This window comes from Bidens hawaiensis, unplaced genomic scaffold (assembly GCF_021521415.1).
Source record: "Bidens hawaiensis isolate Kalapana, Puna unplaced genomic scaffold, B.hawaiensis_p1.1 tig00038531_1, whole genome shotgun sequence".
Taxonomy (NCBI): Eukaryota; Viridiplantae; Streptophyta; class Magnoliopsida; order Asterales; family Asteraceae; genus Bidens; species Bidens hawaiensis.
Window position 1 is genome coordinate 17,856 of NW_027496763.1, and position 11,653 is coordinate 29,508.

At 36.5% G+C, this 11,653-nt stretch overlaps 1 protein-coding gene across 1 annotated transcript; it reads left to right on the forward strand.

Moving 5' to 3' along the window:
• The first annotated feature begins 1,229 nt into the window (after positions 1-1,229).
• Positions 1,230-3,993, forward strand: LOC143590409 (heat shock cognate 70 kDa protein-like). The gene is made up of 2 exons (XM_077070899.1): positions 1,230-1,446; positions 2,370-3,993. Exons 1-2 carry the CDS (start codon positions 1,230-1,232, stop codon positions 3,878-3,880), a joined length of 1,728 nt encoding a protein of 575 aa, XP_076927014.1. The 3' UTR covers positions 3,881-3,993.
• The last annotated feature ends 7,660 nt before the right edge of the window (positions 3,994-11,653 follow it).

Below are 11,653 nucleotides of genomic sequence, written 5' to 3' on the forward strand. Positions count from 1 at the left end.
CTTATAGAGGTATAGTTAGAGAGAGAGTAGTGAGAGGTTAGAGCTGAGTTTGGATGATGAAATATGAACACCCTATGGCTGCTATTTATAGGCGAATTTTGGAACCCCATCGCGCTACGCGAAAGGTCCCTGGGCAGGCCTATCGCGTACCGCGATATAGGCCTGATGAAGCAGAGGTGTAGACCTGCCACGTGGCAGACACCGCTACACGTGGCAGCAGCGTTGCCACGTGGTGACACGTGGCGATAACTAGTGCCACCGTGTGCCACGTGGCACACGTGTCACACATTGTCAGACACCCCATCGCGATACGCGATGGGGCTCTCCTCTGACTCATCGCGTAGCGCGATGGGTCAGGAAAACAGAATTTTCAATTTAAACCCTCAACTTTGGAATTTGGCAATTTTAGTCCCTAGACTTTGAAAAGTTGATACTTTGAACTCGAAATTTTCACGTTGTTACACAATTAGTAACTAAAATTATTACAAATTAAATGTTGAATAACCATACATGTGATTTTTAAACCTTAGTACTCAATATATCTTGTTACTTTCGGTAAAAGTTAAGGACTAACTGCGTAATTATGTTAAGAATTAATTGTGAATTGTCGTAACAAACTATGTGTTATGGGATGTGTGAATTTGTCAAGCAGACACATAGATAGTGAAATGTTCACATTATAGACCGTGGGACTTTCATATTCATTACATATCCAAAAACATATGATATGATTGAATGAAATGTGAATTGTTAAGGAGAATTAAGGGTGGATAATTAAGGAAATCAAGATTGTTAGAGCATTCTCATAAAATTAAACTAAAAATCACTGTACTTTTTCTCTTACGCCCAATTAATAACACTTTTGTTATACATTTATCATTACCCATTCTCTCTCCTATACTTTATAAGGTTGTACAGTAATACGTAAACTTTTCATTTCAAATATAAAAAAACCAAATTTTCTCTGCCTTTCACTCACAACATCGTAAATCATTTATTATACTATAAAAACCTTATTCATATAATATTATTATGATGATGGATGGGGTTAAGAATGATCTTATAGGAGGAAGCATAGGTTGTATTATGTAAAAATGTATTAATATATTATGAAAAGATAATGAGTCGTCAGTCAACTACTCTGAAAAGATGTGAGTGTTAAAACTTGAACAAAGTTAAAGACTAGAAACCCATTTTAGGTATAATAATAATAATAATACGGAGTAATAATGAAGAGGAAAGTTGACGAAGAGAAGGCGATCGGCATTGATCTGGGAACAACGTACTCTTGTGTTGCTGTTTCGAACCACGGTGGAGTCGAAATCATACCGAATGAGCAAGGCTTCAGAACCACACCGTCTGTTGTTGCATTCACTGATGAAGAACGTCTCATTGGTGATGGTGCAAAGAATCAAGTGGCCATGAACCCTGCTAACACCATTTTGGGTCAGTCTTTTTATTTAGTAGTTTTGATTAACTTAGAGGTGTAGACAAGCTCTATTTTAAAAGCTCGAGCTGAGTTTATGAGTAGTTTTTTCAAGTTTGAGGTCGGCTCGATTATCTATATGCTCTAATAAAAGTCTACAAGTTTTACCGCATGTCACTCCTACATGAACCCCGCCCTTTTTAACAAATTTATATTAATAAAATAATAGTTACCATTCTTAGAATTTTTGTTTCAAAATTTGTTAATTTAATAGTTACTTCATATTTTTTTCAAACATTTGATATTAATTATAATTATTTTTTACTTTAAAATTGTTTTAAAGACTATTGAACTACATTGTTAATAGTGTTTAACGAGTTTATTGTTTCTTGTATACTGATTATTTATTAAATACTGTATTTTCAAGAATTACCCGTGTAGTACACTGGCCTCAAACTAGTTATATATATACTCCATATGTCTTAATTAAAGTTACCTACTTTTTATTTAGTTTTCAATTTTGGGGTGTCGGAGACGAGCCCACGCTCGAGCTTGACTTATTTATTATTTGTTAATCAATTCAAGTAAATTATAATTAATTCTATGTATTTATTAATTATGTTTTTATATTTATCTAATTATAAGCTTATATGTAGCTATAATATATATTATGTAGATAATTTTATCATAATTATATGGATAACACTAAATATTAAATAAAAAATATATAAATAAAAGGCTCATTTAGGCTCGCAAGCCGACTTGGCCTTGGGCTCGGGCTCGTTTACTAAACAATCGTATTTTTGGGCTTGGTTTGAGCTATCTTGCGAGTAGCTAGCGAGTCGCGAGTGGCTTGGCTTGTTTACACCCCTTGTTAGGATCAAGTCATAATAAAAAGAAAATGTAGGAAACCGATTTGAATTCTACCTTATTGGATTTTCAGATGCCAAGAGGTTGATTGGACGAAAATACAGTGATCCGAAAGTGCAGGAGAACAAGAAACTGTGGCCTTTTAGGGTCATAGAAGGGCCTGCCGACACGCCAAAGGTTGTTGTCTCTTACAAAGGTGAGGAGAAAGAGTTTTTAGCGGAAGAAATATCTGCCATGGTTCTTGGAAAGATGAAAGACTTTGCCGAGGCGTATCTTGGAAGGGTTGTGAAAAACGCTGTGATAACTGTCCCAGCTTACTTTAATGATGCACAACGACAAGCGACCAAGGATGCAGGTACTATTGCTGGTTTAAACGTCTTGCGGATGATCAACGAGCCGACAGCAGCTGCAATTGCTTATGGTCTGGACAACAGGTCTGAATATGTCGGTAACCTCAACGTCCTCATCTTTGATTTGGGAGGGGGTACTTTTGATGTGTCTCTATCGACTATTGAAGAAGGTGGCATTTTTCATGTGAAAGCGGTTTCCGGAGACACGCATTTGGGAGGTGAGGACTTTGATAACCGCATGGTGGATCACTGTGTTTCGGAATTTAAAAGGAAACATAACAAGGACTTGTCAACGAACCAAAGAGCGCTGGGGAGGTTGAGATTTGCTTGCGAGAAAGCAAAACGGATTCTCACGAGCACTACTCATACTTCGATCGATTTGGATGGATTACATGATGGGATTGATTTTTCGATAAGGTTTACCCGTGCTAAATTCGAGCAACTCAACATGAGCTTGTTTAATCAGTGTATGGAGACTCTAGACAAATGTTTAAAAGATGCTAAGGTGGAAAAATCATGGGTAGACGAGATTATACTTGTCGGTGGCTCGACTAGGATACCGAAAGTCCAACATATGTTACAGCAACTGTTTGGTGGGAAGGACCTATGCAGAAGGCTAAACCCTGATGAGGCTGTAGCGTTCGGTGCTGCTGTTTTGGCTGCAAAGTTAAATGACAGCACCGATAAAAGTGTTTGTGATTTGTTGCTACTTGATGTCACTCCTTTGTCACTTGGTATAGAGGTAAGAGGAAAAGTATTTGATATTGTGATCCCACGAAACACTCAAATACCTACGAAAAAGTTCAAAAAATACCATACACTTGAAGATAACCAATCTGCAACCAGAATCGTTGTCTATCAAGGCGAAAGGACCAAATCCACGATGAACCATTTGTTGGGGAGCTTTAGTGCTTTTGGAATACCACCTGCTCCCAAAGGTGATATGAAAGTCGAGATATGCTTTGAGATAGATCTCGATGGTATCCTCATAGTGACTTCCAAGATAATATCAAATGGTATCTCAAACAAACTCACGATTGCAAACGACAAGGGGAGGCTCTCCAAGGCCCAAATAGAAAAGATGATAAAAGAAGCTGAGAAGTACAAACTTGAGGATCAAGAATACAAGGAGGGAGTGAAAGCATGCAATGATTTAGACGATTACATTTACGACATGAAAAAAAAGGTCGAAGAATGCAATGTCAACAAGAGGTTGCATCCTGAAGGTAATTGAGAAGGCCATTGATGAAACGAGTGTGTGGCTTCGGGACAATCAAGCTGCACCTATTAGTGAGGTTCAGCCTAAGAAGGCAGATCTTATTTGTAATCCGCTCGGGTTGTTCTGAAACTATGTTGGTTACTGGTTAGGCCAGCTTGGTTTGAATGTTTTGGCTAAAATATGTGAAAATATTGTATTTAGTAAAACTTTAAGTTAGTAAAACAGTGGTGGTTAAGGCTAGCTTGGTATGAATGTTTTGGCTAATTTATGCGATAAGTAGAACTTTAATCAGTATTTATGAAACTTGTTCACTTCTTAATGTTTCTCTTATATTATTGATCATTTAAACCCAACAAATCTTTCTAGTTTTGTCCATAATTTAAAATTTTAATTCACCTGTTTACTAGTTCTAACTTCTAAGTACTCTGAGACATTATAGGTTTATAACACAAACATTAGTTACTTATCACCTATGACAAGAAAATTAATAATAACTGTAGAAGATTTTATTTTTAAAGTATAAAAGAATTACATCTTTTAATCTTTGTTACTAGATTCTTGCAAGAGCGCAAACAAGGTGAGCTGAGTCCAAGCTTGAGCTTGTTTAACTTAAACATCGAGCAACACTTTCTTTTTATTTGGTTTGTAATTTTCTTTGAAATTTATTTCTAACAAATTTCATTAAAAGGGCAAAACTAGCAAGAAATAATTAATGAAGATAGCTTCATTTCTCGCCTTCTAAATCCACCAACAAGCCGTCATAATAATGCCTTGTAAAATTTTTCTCTAGTTATCGCAAAGCGGGACTATTTGGGGACACGGCAGTGGGAGCTTATGAAATGCCAAACGAAGGAGACCGCAGTCCATGGAGTCCGAATTGTTAGGATTAAACGCACACACGAAACTGAACACACACACGAAAGCAGTAAACGAACACGAGGATTTAACGTGGTTCGATCTAAACTGACCTACGTCCACGGGTGGCAACTAGGTATATCTTTATTGAGTGACCAATATTACAAGTACATAATGTTGTTTATATAGAGACTGAACTAGGGTTAGTAAACTATTATGCAAGAAATCTAAACCGGGCCGGGCTTGGGCCCGACCGCCCACACCCGTCTCCTCTTTTGACTTCATATAATAAACCGGGCCAACAAGGCCTACGAACCCAACAATCTCCCACTCGGAGGCCTTGAGTACTCTCGTCTGCACTCCTGATTGTACTTCTGTAATCTGAACATTAAACTTCTTCTAGTTGCCACCGCCTTCTCATCAATTAACCTGAAGGCCCGTTGAAGCTCCCCGGAGCTCCAACACGTCAGTCACGGCTGAAACTGCCCCTGACCCATTCTCTGTCCCTACCGGCTCCCACTGTAACGAACTACCGGATCCTGAGATAACCTGAGAACAAACACTCTCCATATTCAGCAAGTAATTCATTGGAGAGACTTTTACAGCTGGAATACTGGTTTTCTTAATCCACTGTCGACCTGGAACTGTAACTGAAACACGACCTGTGCTCCCACTGTCACGATGTCCCCCAACTGATTTAACCTTCCTAGCTCGTTCATCCTGAATCTTCACTTTGGCTCTGGGTTTGTTACTTGCAAAACGAACCTTCTTCTGCCCACGAGATTCTGTGAACCGGACTTTGTCTTTCACCAAAACTGGATCCACTCCTTTCGGTGACATATCGACCATATACAACGAACCCATTTTCTTGCCACGAGCAACCACGAGATTCCCTTTGACTACTTTCCACTGCCCATTCCCGAACTTAACATCGTACCCTTGGTCATCCAACTGCCCAACTGATATCAAACGTTTCTTCAAACTTGGAATAACCCTCACGTCTTTCAAAGTCCAAGAAGTACCGGCTGAAGTTATCAAATCAATGTCTCCCATACCCGTAACCTCTAAAATATCATCATTCGCTAGTCGAACCTTTCCAAAATCCCCAAATTTAAGATTCTTCATCGTTTCACTACAGTGAGTGGCATGAAACGATGCACTAGAATCCATCACCCAAGCATCAACGCTACTCTCAACACTACAAACCAAAGCCTCATCACTACTGACCCCGTCATTTGTGTCGTCTTCTGTAACGTTCACCTCTTTCTTACCATTCGGACACTGATTCCTGAAGTGTCCTTTCTCTTTACAACCCCAACATTCAATATCCTTACGAGTCTTAGACTGACTCCTCTTCCTGCTCCCACTGCCTCGCTGTTTTCCCCTACCTCTACCTTCTGTGACTAGCATATTGCCTGATGATTCACCTGAACTTCTGCGTCTTGAATCTTCTCCCAGAATCAGATCTCGAATCCCATCGAAAGTAATATTTGTAGACGAACTACAAACTGCAGTCACTGTTTGCGACCAACTGTCGGGCAAAGAGGATAATAACAAGAGGCCTTGAACTTCATCATCAAACTTAATGTCAACTGACACTAAGCGGGACAAGATCGAATTAAGATTATTGATATGAGTTGTAACTGACCCACCCTCTTTCATTCGAGTTGTCACTAGCTCTCTGATAATATAGACCTTATTCGCTGCCGAAGGCTTCTCATACATGTTGGATAGTGCGTCCATCATACCACGGGCTGTGGTTTCTTTCATGATGTTAAACGCCACATCTTCCGACAACGACAATGTAATACAAGCCCTAGCTTTCTTGTCTAACTTCTTCCAATCTGCTTCTGACATCTTTTCTGGTTTTTCATCCTCAAACACTACATCCAAGTCTTTCTGACAAAGTAGTGCCTCAATCTGCATCTTCCACCAACCGAACTTCTGTCCGTCAAACTTCTGTATCGAAACTTTTCCGTCTTCTGCCATGACAATGACTAAAACGAAAAACTGGATAAAACAGAGACAAACACAGCAACACGAGCCTGAACTTAACGACTGTTCTACTGAACTTTGTTAAACAATCAACCTATTTAACGTGCAGCGGAATAACGAACTGAAAATCAGAAACTGAAACTTTAAACTGAAACAATAAAACCTGACAAACGCGGTTGGCACTGGTTCTCGGTTTCTTTAACGTTTCTTCCGATTGACAACGGTTCTTCAATAAAAATAAGATCTTGATTTAACAGTTATTGACTCGTACTTTGCAAAGTAGGATCTCGACCCAACTTTATTCTTGGCTAAGCTGCCCAAAACTTTTGTCCCACAAAATTAATCAAATAGGCATATTGCCCTTTTCTTCACGATCCAAAGCAACCACAAAGGAAAATTAATTTAGATGACCTAAATTAATTCAACTGGGCCTCCTGCCCTGCCTATGACAATGCCTCCAAAATAATATTAATAATAATATGTGATCCAAACAAAAGTGGGTCTCCAACCAATAAAGAAGACACTATGCAACTGTCAGGAACTTGCGTTCGGAACCGAGCGAAGATCAACAGCGTCTGCGGAAGCAAGGCTTTGAATGATGATGACTGGTGGTGACAGCAAGCGGCGGCGGCGGCGAACCCTAGCGCAGTAGGGTGGCGGCGGCCGTAAGGTTTGGCGGCTCAACGTGTTCTTCGTTTGATCCCGAACCTAAGCTCTAGATACCACTTGTTAGGATTAAACGCACACACGAAACTGAACACACACACGAAAGCAGTAAACGAACACGAGGATTTAACGTGGTTCGGTCTAAACTGACCTACGTCCACGGGTGGCAACTAGGTATATCTTTATTGAGTGACCAATATTACAAGTACATAATGTTGTTTATATAGAGACTGAACTAGGGTTAGTAAATTATTATGCAAGAAATCTAAACCGGGCCGGGCTTGGGCCCGACCGCCCACACCCGTCTCCTCTTTTGACTTCATATAATAAACCGGGCCAACAAGGCCTACGAACCCAACATCCGAATTGGCAAGGTACTGTTGGTATATTATTAATAAAACTAACATAAACGCTTCTTTTTAAACAAAAACTAAATTATATATACAAGTGTAGTTCATTTTACATCTTAAATACCACATTTTGAACATTTAGAAAGAAAAAAACACATGCAGATTATCAACAAAAAAAATGGAATTCTGAAGGCGGTACCCTTCCAGTTAAAATTAAGAAGAAAAAATTAAAAAGAAAATGAACTCAAATAACATGGATGGCTGGACTCAAATAACTTGGTTGGGCCGGACTCAATACATGTATATGTATTTTTTATTTTTTAGAAAAATACACCACCGAGAGAAAAACATGGTGGGGCTGTGACCCACTTTGGCCTAAAGAAAGATCCGCCAATGCGAGTGCCTATATTCATGGGTATGGTCGTCTCCAAGATTTTAAGTGACCATGATGGATACTTATAAATGACCCTTAGATAATTTTCCTTTTCGCAAAAATTGATTGTCTATTAGTGATTTTATTACTAGGCTGGTGATTCCTTACTAGGCTGAAACCAATAATTATATATTAAATTGTTAAATGTTTAATGAACTTTAGATTTTTAGACTCTTATTGGTGTTTTTTATCAACCATTTTCAGCAAGCCCGACTTCGAGAAGGCAAAAAAAATTGGGCCGAAGGCGAAAAATATTTTGTGCCTCAAGTAAAACAACTATTTTGTTGGCTTAAACAATTTAACTTATAAATGGACATACTTGGTTATGATTTGAGTTGTATTAAAAACATGTATATAAAACAATTGTATAAAAATAGACTTAAAAATGTCTCAAATGAGAGTAGAACCCACAACCTTTTGGCTGAGAGTCATAACCCTTTGCCACTAAGCCAAGCTAGTTATTATATAATTGAGTTTAAACGTTAAATATACATATTAGTTATCATAAAAATATACATATTGGTTTTCATAAAAATACATATAGTTTTTTTTTTTTAAAAAAAAGTTCCGAGCCTAACAGGATGTCGGGCCGGGGACCGTCGACCACCCAGCCCTCCCTAAAGGTCGGCCCTGATTTTCAGCCTAATTCACTAATAATAGTTAAAAAAAATTGTACATGTATTAGATATAACTTTTTTGTTTAAAAAAATCATGCACTTATCGAGACCGTTCCCTAGACTGTGGCCGGATCGTTTATGAGGTCTAACATGACCCTATACGTGGGTTTAAGATGTAACTATCATATAGTCTTGGTATAGTATCTCATTTCTTCATTTGATAACCATATTTTTACCACTATTATAATTTGTTTTCAAAAAAGTTCTATATTCAAAAAGGCTTAACACGATCTATACATGGGCATATTTTCTCGCGTTTATTACGCAAGCCTTTATTATATCTATAGTTTTAGTCATTTCTATTTTCAATCTCGTGAGTTAGATTAAATTCATTATAGCCCAATATATAGCCCATTGGGCATTTGGGCCTTAGGGTTTAGTATAGAGGTGGTTACCTCGTTATATATATATATACATAATCTTGGTTTTTCTCTGACTTCATTGTTGTTTTCCATTGTTGCGGCGACTTAATCTGCAACCCTATTTTCAACAGCATGCATTGTTCCAAGTCTTACGCCCCCCTTAACCAACTGAGCTACACGGCGGGGACTCAACAGCAGGTATATGTTCCACCTTGGGTGATGACTTCTTTGTTTAAATGTTTCCTCGTTGCTTGCAGTTAATTTATCTTCCACAAATTTCTTAATTAAAATATACAGGCCATGTTTTCTTTAAATTTGAGGGTTACAAAATCATGTTTAGTTGTTACAAATTCTATTTAACTTCTTACCAATTCCAATCTATGGATCAAATGTTTTATCCCCAAATTTAATTATGTTTCCTAAACTTGGTTTAACCTACTAAAAAGATTTGAGTTTGCACTCTTAGTTTATTTAGCATGATCTATCGGTTTTATATAAGGTAAATTTACAAAAATAGCTATTGTGTTTCACAAGTTAACGCTTTTAAAAATTGCATTCTTACATGAAACACTGTAATTGTTTTCATACAGGGTAAAAACGACCTTTGGAAAAGACATTTATTTTGTCATTTTTTGGTTAGGACGATTAGAACTTAATATTCATGATTCGGCTAATTGAATTTCTAACTAGGATGTTCTTAGAGATCATCTTTATGTGTTTATGGATGCAAAGAAAAACTGCACAAACATAGCAGATTTAAGAGAAAAATGTTTTTATTTTATGTTGATTTATAATAATGTTACAGGGAGACACATGATTTGAGATTGTTCCCTTACTAATTTAGTGAGATATAATCGTTTTGATATCGTGTATCAACAACTGTATTTGCAGTTATATTTGGTAAATTTGCAAATCTTGTTTATTGCATGAAAAACTGTAATTGTTTTCATACAGTTGAAAACTATTTAAAATGGTATGTGTGTGTATATATATATAGTTTGGATCAAGTACAAATGAAATTAATGTGCTAATTGTGAGAATCAAGTAGATTAATTATATATACAAGTAGTAATTACATAATTACTCTACTTGTATATATAATTAATCTACTTGATTCTCACAATTAACACGCTAATTTCATTTGTACATTAACTTTTACATACATACATATATATATATATATATATATATATATGTATATTCTATTTTGTGTGATTTGAAGTTAATACTCGTGGTTTAGCTAACTAAATTTCCTTCTACAATGACATTGGTGTATGTTACTTTTCTGTTATATGTCATTTATATATTCAAATTAAGATGTATAAATAGATATGAATTCTGGCTGAAGAACATGTTAGCGTGAGTTATATTTAATTACATGTTTTGGATGTTTGATTAGATGATGGGTTAGTTTATTAGTAAGGGTTAGTGGATAGGTTGTTTTCCTTTTCTTTAGGTATATGTATTTTTCACTTTATTTTTATAAGTTTAATGAATAAAATGAATGCGCAAGACAGTAAAGTAGTGAACCAAATCGTCTTGTAAAGAAGTTTTATCTTGTGTATGAGTGCGTAATTTGCTTTGAGAGAGTTGGCTATATTGGACACTTGGAAATATCTTTTTAAGCATACTCCTAAATACAACCGGAAACCAGAATGATGATACTTGCTTTGGTGCTTTGTGAAAGACGGTGGTTGCATGCTTGCTTTGGTGCTTGCATATGTGATGCGGCTTTGTTCTCATTATGTTCAAGAAGTTCATCGATTGTATCATCAAAATTTGATGATATGCCGAACGCCAAATGGTTTTTCGGCATTCTCCTGGTAAGTCTGTAACTATTTACCATTGTCTTTAACCTCCATAAACACGTGTGCACATGAAAAAAATAACCATACCTAGTAAAAACCCACCAATAAAAAAGCTATTAACAGGATCTGAGAAGGGTGAAATAACTATACATGTATTACAAAGAATAGATATGTTGCTTTCAGATAGAAAAAAACCAAATAAATACAATAAATAAACTGAAAGTAGTATTAATAATAATAGTAACAATAATCATAATACTAAGTAGATGAACCAAATTAGTGATAAAAGTATAATGGACCCTACATCCAAAACCCTCACACATTTGTAACCAAAAACTACATGTCTCTAAAAAGTCCTTCACCTTAATTCTTTGTTTTCAAGACCGTATATCCGTAAACACTCAATGTTTAATATAGTTTAACATGACAAAAGAACAAGACCACCTTTTACATGTAACATGACACTGTTAGTTATTTATTTGAAAGTAATAACCAATATGTATATGTAAATAAAAGATATATAACGTATATGAAATCCAACACTAATCTAATGTAACATGAGACTAGTTATCCATCATTATTAAGTTAAATAGCCTTTTTATTATCACTATTATAATATATCTTTTCATTGCACTCAAAGTT